A 16,958-nucleotide genomic window follows, 5' to 3' on the forward strand; every position below is an offset into this window, starting at 1 on the left:
ATATCGGAATTATTTCGGATTGTTCTCGCTTTTTGATACGCATTCCGAGACATCGTCTCACAGCGCAACCAGCAATGTAATTCGAACCATTGTTGGCCCATTCTCTAATTGTCTCTTAATGTTTCGTTAATTCCCCCCCCCCCCAAAAAAAATTTAAATATATATATTTTTAATTTTTTTGTTTCTGCAACCTACCTTGAATGGGACCTTAGCACAGCCTAACTTGGCTGCCGCTCCCCGGCCAATCAGAAGCTTCCACGATGGACGCAAAGGTGGGGGCTAACGTCCTCTGCGTCCACATGGAAGATTGCCATACAAGCCCGGTGTGTAGCGATTGCGCATGCGCGTCCACCATTTTAGAAACATTTAGAATCATTACGAATTTTCGGAAATATCCGAAATTTTTGGGTGAAAAAATCGGAAATACTTTCTATATCGAAGCGCCAGCGCCCCCTACTTTAGAAACGAGAATTGAAACATTTTTTTCATTGATCGGACATGCCTAATGACTACAGTGTTGAGGCCTGTGAAGCCTCTGAGGATGAGGATAAGGATTTTCTGTTTCTGTGGGTGAAAAGCAAAAGTGTTTTTCGAAACTATGTGTCCTGTTTTGCCTTTCAAGAACAACCTTAAAACACTGTGGTAAGTAAATGAAAACTGCTTTACTTCAGCAAAACATAAAGTACAGCACACTCAGTGGAATAATGCAAAAGGAAGCAAGGAAGTCTTAGGGCAAACACAGTTCTTAGTCTCTGATAAATTCCCAAATCAAATAGCAGTCCTACTTCAGACAAAGAAACAGCAATAAATCCTTAGGAGCAGTTTCCCAGACGCAGACTCGAAGCAGGCACAAGGGGAGCAAAGGCTTAGGCATGAGAGTCAGTTTGTTACCAGCAAGAGCTGTCTTAAATGTGCTTATGTATCCTTTTAATAATAGAGTGAAATAATAAATATAATAATAATATTAATAAATAGAGCAAAATAATAAATGTAATAATACCCATAATAATAGAAAAAAAATAAATGTACCATATATACTCAAGTATAAGCTGATCTGAATATAAGCCTCCCAGGACCCTCACCTGAGTATAAGCCGAGGGGTTTTTTTTTTCAGTCCTAAAAAAGGGCTGAAAACTCAGCATATACTCGAGTAAGGTAAAAAGGTAAAGGTTTCCCCTGACGTTAAGACCAGTTGTGACCGACTCTGGAGGTTGGTGCTCATCTCAATTTCTAAGCCAAAGAGCCGGCATTGTCCGTAGACACCTCCAAGGTCATGACTGCATGGAGCGCTGTTACCTTCCCACTGGAGCAGTACCTATCGATCTACTCACACTCTGGGGGTTGGTGCTCATCTCCATTTCTAAGCCAAAGAGCCGGCATTGTCCGTAGACACCTCCAAGGTCATGACTGCATGGAGCGCTGTTACCTTCCCACTGGAGCAGTACCTATCGATCTACTCACACTCTGGGGGTTGGTGCTCATCTCCATTTCTAAGCCAAAGAGCCGGCGTTGTCCGTAGACACCTCCAAGGTCATGACTGCATGGAGCGCTGTTACCTTCCCACTGGAGCAGTACCTATCGATCTACTCACACTCTGGGGGTTGGGGCTCATCTCCATTTCTAAGCCAAAGAGCCGACATTGTCCATAGACACCTCCAAGGTCATGACTGCATGGAGTGCTGTTACCTTCCCACTGGAACAGTACCTATCGATCTACTCACACTCTGGGGGTTGGGGCTCATCTCCATTTCTAAGCCGAAGAGCCGGTGTTGTCCGTAGACACCTCCAAGTTCATGTGGCCACAGGCACGACTGCATGGAGCACCGTTACCTTCCCGCCGGAGTGGTACCTATTGATCTACTCACATTGGCATGTTTTCGAACTGCTCGGTTGGCAGGAGCTGGGGCTAACAGCGGGCGCTCATTCCGCTCCCAGGATTTGACCCTGGGACCTTTTGGTCCACAAGTTCATCAGCTCAGCGCTTTAACACATTGTGCCACCAGGGTACTCGAGTATATATGGTATATAGATTGTATATATATATATATATATATATAAAAGAGTGATGGCATCAGGGCAGCGGACAAAACAACAAAACTACAGGCCCCCCAACCTCGAAATGTGACAACACAACCCATCATCCACGGCTCTAGGTTGATACAACAAAAAGAAAAGAAAAATAAAGTCCTAATGACAAAGAGAGGAATAATTGTTTTTGTCCAATTGCTGCCAGTTACAAGGCTAAGTTCTGTCCACTTGGTCTCCTAGCAACGCACTCAGCCCAGGGGACAGGCACAAGAGTTTGGAGAGACCCCTAAGGACCATCCAGCCCAACCCTTTCTACTATGCAGCAGGACACAAGCATTCACAACACATGGACAACATATAAATACTATACAATACTACACAGGGACATAGACCCCCTGTACCCTCACCACTTTCACAGGACACAAACAACCAAATGCATACTAAACATAAAGACAACCATACAACAGACATTCAATACCACCACTACCTCAACAAGTTCTCACCAACACCACCAGACAACGCCACAGCAACGTGTGGCCGGGCACAGCTAGTCTATATATATAAAAGGGTAGTGACATTTTGGCCTAAGACAAAACAACAAAACTACACATCCCAGAAACACTAAACTTGGCAGCACAACCCCTCATCCATGCCTCTAGGTTCATACAACAAAAAGAAAAGAAATATAAAGTCCTAATTAGAGGGAGAGGAAGAATTGTTTTTATCCAATTGCTGCCAGTGAGAAGGCTAAGCTCCACCCACTTGGTCTGCTGCCAGTAAGAAGGCTAAGCTCCACCCACTTGGTCTGCTGTCAGTTAGAAGGCTAAGCTCCACCACTTGGTCTCCTAGCAACTCACTCAGCCCAGGGCCACTTCAATCAGGCCTCTTCCACACTGCCTATAAAATACAGATTATCTGATTTCAACTGGATTATATGGCAGTGTAGACTCAAGATGAGCACCATCCCCCAGAGTCAGACACGACTGGACTTAATGTAAGGTAAAACCTTTACCTTAACTACCACCAATTCCTCACTACGGAAAACAAAAAAAGCCTCAGTACAATACTCTATGTAGAGCAACGCAGGAATTGAATGAACGAGAATTCAACGAGAATATAGATCAGGGGTCCTCAAACTTTTTAAGTGGGGGGCCGATTCACAGTCCCTCAGACTGTTGGGGGGCCGGACTAGGATGAAATAGTCCAAAATTAGGATTGTTGTTGTTGTGTGCCTTCAAGTCGTTTCAGACTTAGGTCAATCCTAAGTCTAAAGTTTAGGACAGAGGCCACGTCAATGACCTTGGGGGAGCACATCCAGCCCATGCACCTTAGTTTGGGGACCCCTGACCTAGATGATCTCATAAGACCATAGGTAAGCAAAGAGACCTCCAAAGACCATCTAGATGGTCTCATAAGACCATAGATAGGTACCCTCAAAGGTCATCTAGATGGTCTCATAGGACCACAGGTAATAAAAGTGACCTCCAAAAGCCATCTAGATGGTCTCATAAGACCATAGATAAGGAAAGGGATCTTCAAAGACCATCTAGATGGTCTCATAGGACCATAGGTAATAAAAGTGACCTCCAAAAGGCATCTAGATGGTCTCATAAGACCATAGATAAGGAAAGTGATCCTCAAAAACCATCTTGATGGTTTCATAAGACCATAGGTAAGGAAAGGGGCCCCCAAAGTCCATCTAGATGGTCTCATATGACCATAGGTAATAAAAGTGACCTCCAAAAGCCATCTAGATGGTCTCATACAGCCGTAGCTAAGCAAAGAGACCTCCAAAGACCATCTAGACGATCTCATAAGGCTATAAGTAAGCAAAGAGACCTCCAAAGACCAGGTAAGACTTAGGTCAACCCTAAGTCTAAAGTTAAGGACAGGGGCTGGGTAAATGATCTTGGAGGGCCGCATCTGGCCCCTGGGCCTTAGTTTGGGGACCCCTGATATAGAGTCTCTGCAACTTAAAAAAACCTGAAGAAGGGCTCGACCCGAAACAAAGAAAAAAAAACCCAGGACTCTTTGTCGTGCATCCTTTTAAGGACACAACAAACATTTCTCATATCAGAGACTTCCTTCATTTCTACTTACCAACCGCCTCCTCATATGCAGAAAAGCAAAAGAAGACAACTATTTACAGCATACTGCGCAACTATAATATTGTTATAGAAAGTCGCAAAAGAGTGAATTGAACTCCAACTATTTTGTTACTTATGCATATATGAGTAAAAGCTTAACACTGCACTATATGCTTTAAGCAGTAGAGTGAATTAAACTCGAACTGTTTTGCTATATGTACACTTACTTGTGAAAATTTAATCCTGTAATATCTATTTTAGAAACACTACACTGCTGCGGATTAATATTTTGTGGGATATATATGCATTATATTACTGTGGTTTAACAGACACAAGAGATATATATTCTTTCCTTTCCTTACTTAGTTTATCCATACCTCACAACCTCTGAGGATGCCTGCCATAGATGTGGGCGAAACGTCAGGAGAGAATACTTCTGGAACATGGAGATATATTCCTCACAACCTCTGAGGATGCCTGCCGTAGATGTGGGCGAAACGTCAGGAGAGAATACTTCTGGAACATGGAGATATTTTCCTCACAACCTCTGAGGATGCCTGCCATAGATGTGGGCGAAACGTCAGGAGAGAATACTTCTGGAACATGGAGATATATTCCTCACAACCTCTGAGGATGCCTGCCATAGATGTGGGCGAAACGTCAGGAGAGAATACTTCTGGAACATGGAGATATATTCCTCACAACCTCTGAGGATGCCTGCCATAGATGTGGGCGAAACGTCAGGAGAGAATACTTCTGGAACATGGAGATATATTCCTCACAACCTCTGAGGATGCCTGCCGTAGATGTGGGCGAAACGTCAGGAGAGAATACTTCTGGAACATGGAGATATTTTCCTCACAACCTCTGAGGATGCCTGCCATAGATGTGGGCGAAACGTCAGGAGAGAATACTTCTGGAACATGGAGATATATTCCTCACAACCTCTGAGGATGCCTGCCATAGATGTGGGCGAAACGTCAGGAGAGAATACTTCTGGAACATGGACATATATTCCTCACAACCTCTGAGGATGCCTGCCATAGATGTGGGCGAAACGTCAGGAGAGAATACTTCTGGAACATGGAGATATATTCCTCACAACCTCTGAGGATGCCTGCCATAGATGTGGGCGAAACGTCAGGAGAGAATACTTCTGGAACATGGAGATATATTCCTCACAACCTCTGAGGATGCCTGCCATAGATGTGGGTGAAACGTCAGGAGAGAATACTTCTGGAACATGGCCACACAGCCCGAAAGACATACAACAACCCTGTGATCCCGGCCATGAAAGCCTTCGACAACACATTAGACACAACCTTTGTTTACCTCCTCTATACTGTATAGATATCTGTGACTTTTTGGATTTTGGCATAGGAGACAAGACAATATAAAAGAAAGATCGCTTGAAATGAACTTCTCGATTGTAAGAGAACCAAAAGGATTGCCTTGGAAGTTGGGGAATGTCTTTAACGGATGGCCATCTCCAGGAAGCCCTTCCGTTGTGCATTCTTGCCTAGCAACAATTTGGACTAGATGACCTTTGGAGTTCCCTTCCATGCTTCAATGTGTCTTCTGACCAGTGACCTGAGCCCGAGGGGAAGCTGTCACAACCGCCCACCCGGCCTCCAAACCATCCCATAATACGCCCTGTCCCTCTGACCCCCGGACAACGTTGACAAGGCATCCGCCCCCCATTGCCTGGACCCTTCTCCTCTCATCAGCGAGGATGTGCTCCTGGGGAGGGTTGCCATGCCTCTCTGTGCATTCAAACTCCCCCTTCGATGTCTCTTTCTCTGCTTCCCTCCCGCGTTTTCCTCCTGCCACCCACGTCATATTATCGTTTCTCTCTGAAATCTCCATGGTGCCTGACATTGATGTCTGCTTGGAATGAAAAAGAAGGACTGGGAGAGAGCCAGAGAGCGGAAAAGGCAGCGAGTCTTCTCGCTGGCTCTTATACATACATACATAGTAGGGATGTGCATCATTTCATTTTCAATTCGTATTTCGTATCAAATTCGTTAGAGTCGTGCATATGAATTAACTAGCTGTGCCAGGCCACACGTTGCTGTGGCTAGGGCTTAATTTTTCTTTTCTTTTTGTTGTATGAACGTAGAGGCGTGGATGAGAGGTTGTGCTGTCAATTTTCGAGGTTGTGGGGTGTTTAGTTTAGTTCTTTGTCTGGTGCCATGATACCATTACCCTTTTATATATATAGACTAGCTGTGCCCGGCCACGCGTTGCTGTGGCTAGGGCTTAATTTTTCTTTTCTTTTTGTTGTATGAACGTAGAGGCGTGGATGAGAGGTTGTGCTGTCAATTTTCGAGGTTGTGGGGTGTTTAGTTTAGTTCTTTGTCTGGTGCCGTGATTCCATTACCCTTTTATATATATAGACTAGCTGTGCCCGGCCACGCGTTGCTGTGGCTAGGGTTTAATTTTTCTTTTCTTTTTGTTGTATGAACGTAGAGGAGTGGATGAGAGGTTGTGCTGTCAATTTTCGAGGTTGTGGGGTGTTTAGTTTAGTTCTTTGTCTGGTGCCGTGATTCCATTACCCTTTTATATATATAGACTAGCTGTGCCCGGCCACGCGTTGCTGTGGCTAGGGCTTAATTTTTCTTTTCTTTTTGTTGTATGAACGTAGAGGCGTGGATGAGAGGTTGTGCTGTCAATTTTCGAGGTTGTGGGGTGTTTAGTTTAGTTCTTTGTCTGGTGCCGTGATTCCATTACCCTTTTATATATATAGACTAGCTGTGCCCGGCCACGCGTTGCTGTGGCTAGGGCTTAATTTTTCTTTTCTTTTTGTTGTATGAACGTAGAGGCGTGGATGAGAGGTTGTGCTGTCAATTTTCCAGGTTGTGGGGTGTTTAGTTTAGTTGTTTTGTCCGGTGCCGTGATTCCATTACCCTTTTATATATAGACTAGCTGTGCCCGGCCACGCGTTGCTCTGGCGTTGTCTGGTGGTGTTGGTGAGAAATTTGAGTTAGTGGTGGTATTGAATGTCTGTTGTATGGTTGTCTTTATGTTTAGTATGTATTTGGTTGTTTGTGTAATGTGAAAGTGGTGAGAGTAGAGGGGGTCTTTGTCGCTGTGTAGTATTGTATAGTATGCATACATTGTCCAAGTGTTGTGAATGGTTAGATTGTGTCTTGGTGCATAGTAGAAAGGGTTGGGGTGGATGGCCGTTAGGGGTGTCTTCAAATTATTGGATGGTATAATTCTATTATTATTATTATTATTATTATTATTATTATTATTGTTATCATCATGATTATTATCTTTATTATCATCATTATTATTATATAGTGGGTGGATGGCCATCTGTCAGGAGCGTTTGGATTGTGTGGTCTTGCATGGTAGAAGGAGGTTGTACTGGATGATTCTTAGGGCTGTCTGGAAACATGAGGATTCCATGATATTGTTATTAGCATTATCGTTCTCAAGAGGCTGTATGGCCATCTGTTGGGAATGTTTGGATTGTGTTCTCCATGGCAGGAAGGGGTTGGACTGGATGGCCTTTAGGGGTCTCTCCTATCTGTGTGACTGTAGGATTGTATTATTATTTTTATGGTGGAGATTGAGGAGATAAGGACCAAAACATCATGTTAGACAACACATTTGGTAGAAAAAGTAGTTCAATATGCAGTAATGTTATGTTGTAATTACTGTATTTACGAATTTAGCCCCAAAATATCATGATATATTGAAAACATTGACTATAAAAATGGCTTGGATAATCCAGAAACTTGGATAAGCGAGGCTTGGATAAGTGAGACTCTACTGTAAATAATTCGGATGATGGGAGGGCGCTAGGACCCAGGGGACAGCTTTTTCCCATTGCCTGCCTTCCCTCTTGCCGGCCGGCCATTATACTTTCTCTTTCCCTCCTGGCATGGCTCCCGATGGTGCCTTGTGGGTTCTGTCCATGTGGAGGTGCGTGACGTGATTTTGTGTTGTTTCAACCTTAAGGCATGGATGATGGGTTGTGTTGTCAAATTTCGAGGTTGGGGGGCCTTTACTTTTGCTGTTTTGCTCGGTGCCACGATTCCATAACCCTTTTACATATATAGATATTAGGTGGGGGGAGTTAAGAATTGAAATAGTCACCAATATTTTTTGTTAAGATTCTGTAACATTTGGATGTCTTCCAAGGTTGGTTTAACTTTTAGTATATTAAGCAGCGTTGGTATTGATGGAGTCCTTGAGTAGTGATACTACTAGGAGTACTAGAGAGGGAAGGAAGACTACTCGTGAGCAAGACTCCGATGAGGAGCGACAAAGGAAGCGGATCTGGGAGAGACTTACGGAGCCTACTAACAATGACTCAGTTGAGGAGGAGGATGGGGTTGAGAATCAGGAGGATGGGATGACGAGATCAGAGGATGTGGTAATGGACTGGACTAAGGTGCGGGAGATCCAGGACATCTTTAGAGAAGCCACAAGTAGCAACACGTTCGAGGGTTGGCACAGTGGGGATCCGGCTGAATCTTGGGGAGTTATGGGTTTGGATAAACGATGGACAGAGTGGAGGGCTCAGCAAGGGGTTTCAGCTGAAAGGAGATCTGGTGGGGCGTTGTCCGATTCCAGTTCTGAGGAGGAATTGTGAATGTAAGTGGAGTTGGGAAATAGGGTCCCTTTGCAGTCGGCAAGGTGTTGATGAGTATTCGTGTGTCCTTGAGAGCTGTTTGGGAAGACTGCTGTGGACGTAAGTTTAATCCAGATTATTCTTGGCTACGGGAGTTGGAACTGTGAGGGTTTTCTCTGGACTACCTTGTGTTGATCTTGTGCATTAGCTGCTGTGCTGCATTCTATGCCTTGGCTCTGTGTATGACCTGGACTGGATTCTCGTGTTTGCTGCCTTCTCCTGCTTTGACCTGGACTGGATTCTCGTGTTTGCTGCCTTCTCCTGTTTTGACCTGGATTGGATTCAACGACAACAATACTGTGCTTGACTGACTTCGCCAGATGTCTTCGGTCCCCTGCTGTTCGTCTCTTCCTGCCTGCTGGCGTCCTGCTGTGAATTGGAGTGCTTTTTCTGTTGTTTTGCAAAGTTTGGGGTTTGATCCGGATTATACTCCGGTTAAATCTGGGTTATTTTCCAGGGTTTGGGGTTTTGCTTTAACTGTGGGAAATACCGTGCTTCACTGAAGATTAAGTGTTTTGAGCCTTTTTGAGTTTGTTTTTGGGCTCTTTTTGTTGTGAACTAATAAACTCTACGTTTATTACTAAAGACTGGTCTGGCGCTTTAAGGGGTCTGTCTTGCAACACTTGGTAAAGCCAAGAGAACATCAAGTGTTTTGAAAACCAATCTTTTTCTTTGGCCCGATTGCTATAAGGAAGGCACTAGGGACGGGACTAGCAAATTTAATGGGCGAGAAATGGAAAACACAGCATTCTCCAAACACAAGCAATAGCCTCCAGGCTCCGTCGCCGGCCATGACCTTGACCCGATTATAAGCCGGGGGAGGCTTTTTCAGCTCATAAATAAGGGCTGAAAAGCTCGGCTTATACGGTATATATATGGTATATATGAGTATATACGGTACTTGCCGAGTACTGTATATATATATATACTCGACAACACATTATTAGTATCATCATCATTATCATCACCCTGCTTTATTTCCACAAAGGCAACTCAAAGCGGCTGAGAGAGTGTGACTCGCCGAGGGCCGCAGAGTGGGTTTCCAAAGCCAAGCAGGGATTCGAACCCAGGTTCCCAGTCCAAGACCCCACCTCTAATGCCATTCTGAAAGGACTCGCTTTGATTTGGACGCTATCGCAGAGATGCCAAATGCGTCCAACCCTTTCCCCTCTGCAAGGCAGATTAATCTCTGCCGGCTTTTGCGTTGTTCTCTCTTCTGGGCTCAGATCACTTAATCCTCTCAGCCTTTGCCGGCGCCTCGCCCTGCGCCGTAACCTTTAAATCCGCCCGCGCTTCGATTTTCCAGCCCTTTGGTGCTCATTAACTCAAAAAAAGGCCCACCTTTCCAGGCTTGAAGGTCCCTCAAATGTCTCTGTCTCTTCTCCATTGAACAGGAAATGGTCTTCGACCAAAGAGTCAGCGTGATTCTGACTTTTTTGTTCCCTTCCTACAAATTCCCGCAGATGGTTAAAGGATTCGGGGAAGTGTTGTTTGATTTTTCCCATGCTCAGCGTCTAGTCTCTTTTGGCAATCCCCCCCCCCCCCCGGTGTATTTTTTCATGCTAATTTAGGGTTTATTAAAATAGATTTGCACCATTTATTCGCTCTCACTAGAGATTTCCCCAAGTCACAATAAAACACTTCATGAGACCATAGGTAAGCAAAGAGACCTCTAGACGATCTCATAAGACCATAGGTAAGCAAAGAGACCTCCAAAGACCATCTAGACGATCTCATAACACCATAGGTAAGCAAAGAGACCTCCAAAGACCATCTAGAAGATCTCATAAGACCATAGGTAAGCAAAGAGACCTTCAAAGACCATCTAGACGATCTCATAAGACCATAGGTAAGCAAAGAGACCTCCAAAGACCATCTAGAAGATCTCATAAGACCATAGGTAAGCAAAGAGACCTCCAAAGACTATCTAGATGTTCTCATAACACCATAGGTAAGCAAAGAGACCTTCAAAGACCATCTAGAAGATCTCATAAGACCATAGGTAAGCAAAGAGACCTCCAAAGACTATCTAGATGTTCTCATAACACCATAGGTAAGCAAAGAGACCTCCAAAGACCATCTAGAAGATCTCATAAGACCATAGGTAAGCAAAGAGACCTCCAAAGACTATCTAGATGTTCTCATAACACCATAGGTAAGCAAAGAGACCTTCAAAGACCATCTAGACGATCTCATAAGACCATAGGTAAGCAAAGAGACCTCCAAAGACCATCTAGATGATCTCATAAGACCATAGGTAAGCAAAGAGACCTCCAAAGACCATCTAGACGATCTCATAAGACCATAGGTAAGCAAAGAGACCTCCAAAGACCATCTAGAAGATCTCATAAGACCATAGGTAAGCAAAGAGACCTCCAAAGACCATCTAGACGATCTCATAACACCATAGGTAAGCAAAGAGACCTCCAAAGACCATCTAGAAGATCTCATAAGACCATAGGTAAGCAAAGAGACCTTCAAAGACCATCTAGATGATCTCATAACACCATAGGTAAGCAAAGAGACCTCCAAAGACCATCTAGAAGATCTCATAAGACCATAGGTAAGCAAAGAGACCTTTAGACGACTTCATAAGACCATAGGTAAGCAAAGTGACATCGAAAAGCCATCTAGAAGGTCTCATAAGGCCGTAGCTAAACAAAAAGACCTTCAAAGACCATCTAGACAATCTCATAAGGCCATAAGTAAGTAAAGAGACCTCCAAAGACCAGGTAGACTTAGGTCAACCCTAAGTCTAAAGTTTAGGACAGGGGCCAGGTCAATGACCTTGGAGGTCCGCATCCGGCCCACGGGCCTTAGTTTGGGGACCCCTGTTGAAGGCTATGGAAGCACATATACATACATACATATTATACTTATATATCTCAACCATGTGAAACTATGGATACTGAATGAGGGGATGATACCATGTTAATCTTCGATTATAGATAGATATATTTACAAATACCCAATGTAAAATACTTTTTTGATTTTTCTAACATAATTTTTTGCTCGGTCCAAACAAGTCATCAAGAACTGTTGCGCCGACAAAAGACCCACTCCTGGTGCAAGTGAACTGCTTCACTTGATGCATGGTTTTGAGTCCCTGAAATCCTCAATGTTAATGCAAGACCATCCAAAAAAGAGCCACAGAAAAGAACCTGTGTTCTTACCCTGTACCAGACGATTTCCCGCATTCTTCCATCCGTCTTGAAGTTACATTTCAGGGTCACGGCGTCCCCGACCACCACCGGCGGGAGCGGCTCGATGCTGACCGTCAGGTAACCTGAAACAGAGGAAAAAGCACATTACCAATGATATAATACAACCCACATATCCACATTTTCACTTACTAGGCCCTCCAGGTGATTCAGTGGTAAGCATCCCCTGGAAGATACCATACGGCTACCTTGGAGGACATTGCAAGGCTTAAAGAAGACAGACTAGGTCTTCCAGATGGTCGTCTTATATGCTTTCACCAGAAAGTTGACTATGTCTTGAAGGACATTTCAATGCTTAGACAATACACATTAGGTCTTCCAGATGGTCCTATGGTATGCTTTCACCAGAAAGTTGACCATACAATTGGCTTGAAGGACATTGCAATGCTTAAAGAAGACACACAAGATCTTCCAGACGGTCCTATGGTATGCTTTTCCCAGAGAGTTGACCATACAATTAGCTTGGAGGTCTTCCAAATGGTCCTATAGAATTCTTTTGCTGGAATGTTGACCATACAATTGTCTTTGAGAACCTTACAATGCTTAGAGAAGACACACTAAGTCTTCCAGATGGACCTATGATATGCTTTTGCCAGAAAGCCGACTATGCAATTGCCTTGGAAACATTACAATGCTTAGAGAAGACACTCTAGATCTTCCAGATGGCCCTATGTCATGCTTTTGCTGGAATGTTCACCATATAATTGTCTTTGAGGACCTTACAATCCTTAGAGAAGACACACTACATCTTCCAGATGGCCCTATGGCATGCTTTTGCTAGAGAGCTGGACATACGATTACCTTGGAGATCTTCCAGATGGCCTTATGGTATGCTTTTGCTGGAAAGTCGACTATGCAATTGCCTTGGAGAACATTACAATGCTTACAGAAGACACCCTAGATCTTCCAGATGGCCCTATGGTATGCTTTTGCTGGAAAGTTGACCATACCATTGTCTTTGAGGACTTTACAATGCTTAGAGAAGACACACTAGATCTTCCAGATGGCCCTATGGTATGCTTTTGCTGGAAAGTTGACCATACCATTGTCTTTGAGGACTTTACAATGCTTAGAGAAGACACCCTAGATCTTCCAGATGGCCCTATGGTATGCTTTTGCTGGAAAGTTGACCATACCATTGTCTTTGAGGACTTTACAATGCTTAGAGAAGACACACTAGATCTTCCAGATGGCCCTATGGTATGCTTTTGCTGGAAAGTTGACCATACCATTGTCTTTGAGGACTTTACAATGCTTAGAGAAGACACCCTAGATCTTCCAGATGGCCCTATGGTATGCTTTTGCTGGAAAGTTGACCATACCATTGTCTTTGAGGACTTTACAATGCTTAGAGAAGACACACTAGATCTTCCAGATGGCCCTATTGCCAGAGAGCTGACCATATGATTACCTTGGAAATCTTCCAGATGGCCCTATGCCATAGGGCCATCTGGAAGACCTCCAAGGTAATCGTATGGTCAGCTCTCTGGCAAAAGCACGTCATAGGACCATCTCGAAGACCTAGTGTGTCTTCTCCAAGGATTGTAAGGTCCTCAAAGACTATTATATGGTGAACATTCCAGCAAAAGCATGCCATAGGGCCATCTGGAAGATCTAGTGTGTCTTCTCCAAGGATTGTAAGGTCCTCAAAGACAATTATATGGTGAACATTCCAGCAAAAGCACGCCATAGGGCCATCTGGAAGATCTAGTGTGTCTTCTCTAAGCATTGTAAGGTCCTCAAAGACAATTATATGGTGAACATTCCAGCAAAAGCATGCGATAGGGCCATCTGGAAGATCTAGTGTGTCTTCTCCAAGCATTGTAAGGTCCTCAAAGACAATGATATGGTGAACATTCCAGCAAAAGCATGCGATAGGGCCATCTGGAAGATCTAGTGTGTCTTCTCTAAGCATTGTAAGGTCCTCAAAGACAATGATATGGTGAACATTCCAGCAAAAGCATGCCATAGGGCCATCTGGAAGACCTAGTGTGTCTTCTCCAAGGATTGTAAGGTCCTCAAAGACAATTATATGGTGAACATTCCAGCAAAAGCATGCCATAGGGCCATCTGTAAGATCTAGTGTGTCTTCTCCAAGCATTGTAAGGTCCTCAAAGACTATTATATGGTGAACATTCCAGCAAAAGCATGCCATAGGGCCATCTGGAAGACCTAGTGTGTCTTCTCCAAGGATTGTAAGGTCCTCAAAGACAATGATATGGTGAACATTCCAGCAAAAGCATGCCATAGGGCCATCTGGAAGACCTAGTGTGTCTTCTCCAAGGATTGTAAGGTCCTCAAAGACAATTATATGGTGAACATTCCAGCAAAAGCATGCCATAGGGCCATCTGTAAGATCTAGTGTGTCTTCTCCAAGCATTGTAAGGTCCTCAAAGACTATTATATGGTGAACATTCCAGCAAAAGCATGCCATAGGGCCATCTGGAAGACCTAGTGTGTCTTCTCCAAGGATTGTAAGGTCCTCAAAGACTATTATATGGTGAACATTCCAGCAAAAGCATGCCATAGGGCCATCTGGAAGACCTAGTGTGTCTTCTCCAAGGATTGTAAGGTCCTCAAAGACAATGATATGGTGAACATTCCAGCAAAAGCATGCCATAGGGCCATCTGGAAGACCTAGTGTGTCTTCTCCAAGGATTGTAAGGTCCTCAAAGACAATTATATGGTGAACATTCCAGCAAAAGCATGCCATAGGGCCATCTGTAAGATCTAGTGTGTCTTCTCCAAGCATTGTAAGGTCCTCAAAGACTATTATATGGTGAACATTCCAGCAAAAGCATGCCATAGGGCCATCTGGAAGACCTAGTGTGTCTTCTCCAAGGATTGTAAGGTCCTCAAAGACAATGATATGGTGAACATTCCAGCAAAAGCATGCCATAGGGCCATCTGGAAGACCTAGTGTGTCTTCTCCAAGGATTGTAAGGTCCTCAAAGACAATGATATGGTGAACATTCCAGCAAAAGCATGCCATAGGGCCATCTGGAAGACCTAGTGTGTCTTCTCCAAGCATTGTAAGGTCCTCAAAGACAATTATATGGTGAACATTCATAGAATCATAGAATCATAGAATAGTAGAGTTGGAAGAGACCACATGGGCCATCTAGTCCAACCCCCTGCTAAGAAGTAGGAAATCGCATTCAAAGCACCCCCGACAGATGGCCATCCAGCCTCTGCTTAAAAGCTTCCAAAGAAGGAGCCTCCACCACGGCCCCGGGGAGAGAGTTCCACTGATGAACAGCCCTTCTCACAGTGAGGAAGTTCTTCCTGATGTTCAAGTGGAATCTCCTTCCTTTCCTGTAGTTTGAAGCCCTTGTTCCCTTGTGTCCTAGTCTGCAGGGCAGCAGAAAACAAGCTCCCTCCCTCCTCCCTAGGACTTCCCTTCACGTATTTGTACATGGCTCTCATGTCTCCTCTCAGCCTTCTCTTCTGCAGGCTAAACATGCCCAGCTCTTTAAGCCGCTCCTCATAGGGCTTGTTCTCCAGACCCTTCATCATTTTAGTCGCCCTCCTCTGGACGCTTTCCAGCTTGTCAACATCTCCCTTCAACTGTGGTGCCCAAAATTGGACACAGTGTGATTCCAGGTAAAGTGGTCTGACCAAGGCAGAATAGAAAGAGGGGGAGCAGGACTTCCCTGGATCTAGACGCTATTCCCCTATTGATGAGGCCAGAATCCCATTGGCTTTTTTAGCTGCTGCATCACATTGTTGGCTCATGTTCCCCTTCCTCCCCACGAGGACTCCAAGGTCTTTTTCGCACACACTGCTGTCAAGCCAGGCATCGTCCCCCATTCTGTCTCTTTGATTTCCATTTTTTCTGCCGAAGTGAAGTATCTTGCGTTTGTCCCTGTTGAACTTCATTTTGTGAGTTTCGGCCCATCTCTCTAGTCTGTCAAGATCGTTTTGAATTCTGCTCCTGTCTTCTGGAGTGTTGGCTCTCCCTCCCAGTTTGGTGTCGTCTGCAAACTTGATGATCGTGCCTTCTAACCCTTCGTCTAAGTCGTTAATAAAGATGTTGAACAGAACCGGGCCCAGGACGGAGCCCTGCATGTGGCACTCCACTTGTCACTTCTTTCCATGATGAAGACGACGCATTGGTGAGCACCCTTTGGGTTCGTTCGCTTAGCCAATTACAGATCCACCTAACCGTAGTTTTGTCTAGCCCACATTTGACTAGTTTGTTTGCCAGAAGGTCGTGGGGGACTTTGTCGAAGGCCTTCCTGAAATCCAGGTACGCTACATTCACAGCATTCCCTGTATCGACCCAACTCGTAACTCTATCGAAAAAAGAGATCAGATTAGTCTGGCATGACTGGTTTTTGGTAAATCCGTGTTGACTATTAGCAATGACCGCATTTGTTTCTAAGTGTTCGCAGACCACTTCCTTAATGATCTTTTCCAGAATCTTTCCTGGTATCGATGTGAGGCTGACCGGACGGTAATTGTTTCGGTCGTTCTTATTTTTTCCCTTCTTGAAGATAGGGACCACATTCACCCTCCTCCAATCTGCTGGGACTTCTCCCGTTCTCCAAGAACTCTTGGAGACCCACTAAGTCTTCCAGGTGGACCTATAGTATGCTTTTGCTGGAAAGTTGACCATGCAATTGCCATGTTGAATGTGGTCATGTGTAGAGAGGACACACAATGGCTCCATGATTCCAAAGAGGTGGATCATCCGCTCCGTGAGACGTTCCAGCTGCTGCGCGGTTTCGAAATGCCGCAAATCCCATATGCATAATAGACGGAGACCAAGCAGCGTCTCAGAGGTAATGTGCCAGGACTACATAATGCCTACGACACGCACTAAAAATATCTATGGGAAGGAAGCTCTGGCGCGTTCCCCATTCCTCGCATTTGTATGCAGCATCGGAGCCGCATGCAGCAGGTGTCTGCCAAACGAAGTGTGTATTTGTGCAAAGGGTCCAGCTCACACCTTCCTCCCGAAAGAAAATCCCAAAT

The 16,958-nt window shown here is 44.6% G+C and overlaps 1 protein-coding gene across 2 annotated transcripts in view; it reads right to left on the reverse strand.

The window, feature by feature from the left end:
- igsf21 (immunoglobin superfamily member 21) overlaps nucleotides 1–16,958 on the reverse strand; it is a 296,609-nt gene that overhangs the window by 174,218 nt on the left and 105,433 nt on the right. For both annotated transcript variants that reach the window (XM_062965556.1, XM_062965555.1), the window contains exon 2: nucleotides 11,934–12,046. In XM_062965556.1, coding sequence (XP_062821626.1) covers nucleotides 11,934–12,046 — 113 coding nt within the window. The remainder of the gene's footprint in view (nucleotides 1–11,933; nucleotides 12,047–16,958) is intronic.

The sequence above is a fragment of the Anolis carolinensis genome, unplaced genomic scaffold (genome assembly GCF_035594765.1).
Source record: "Anolis carolinensis isolate JA03-04 unplaced genomic scaffold, rAnoCar3.1.pri scaffold_15, whole genome shotgun sequence".
Taxonomy (NCBI): domain Eukaryota; kingdom Metazoa; phylum Chordata; class Lepidosauria; order Squamata; family Dactyloidae; genus Anolis; species Anolis carolinensis.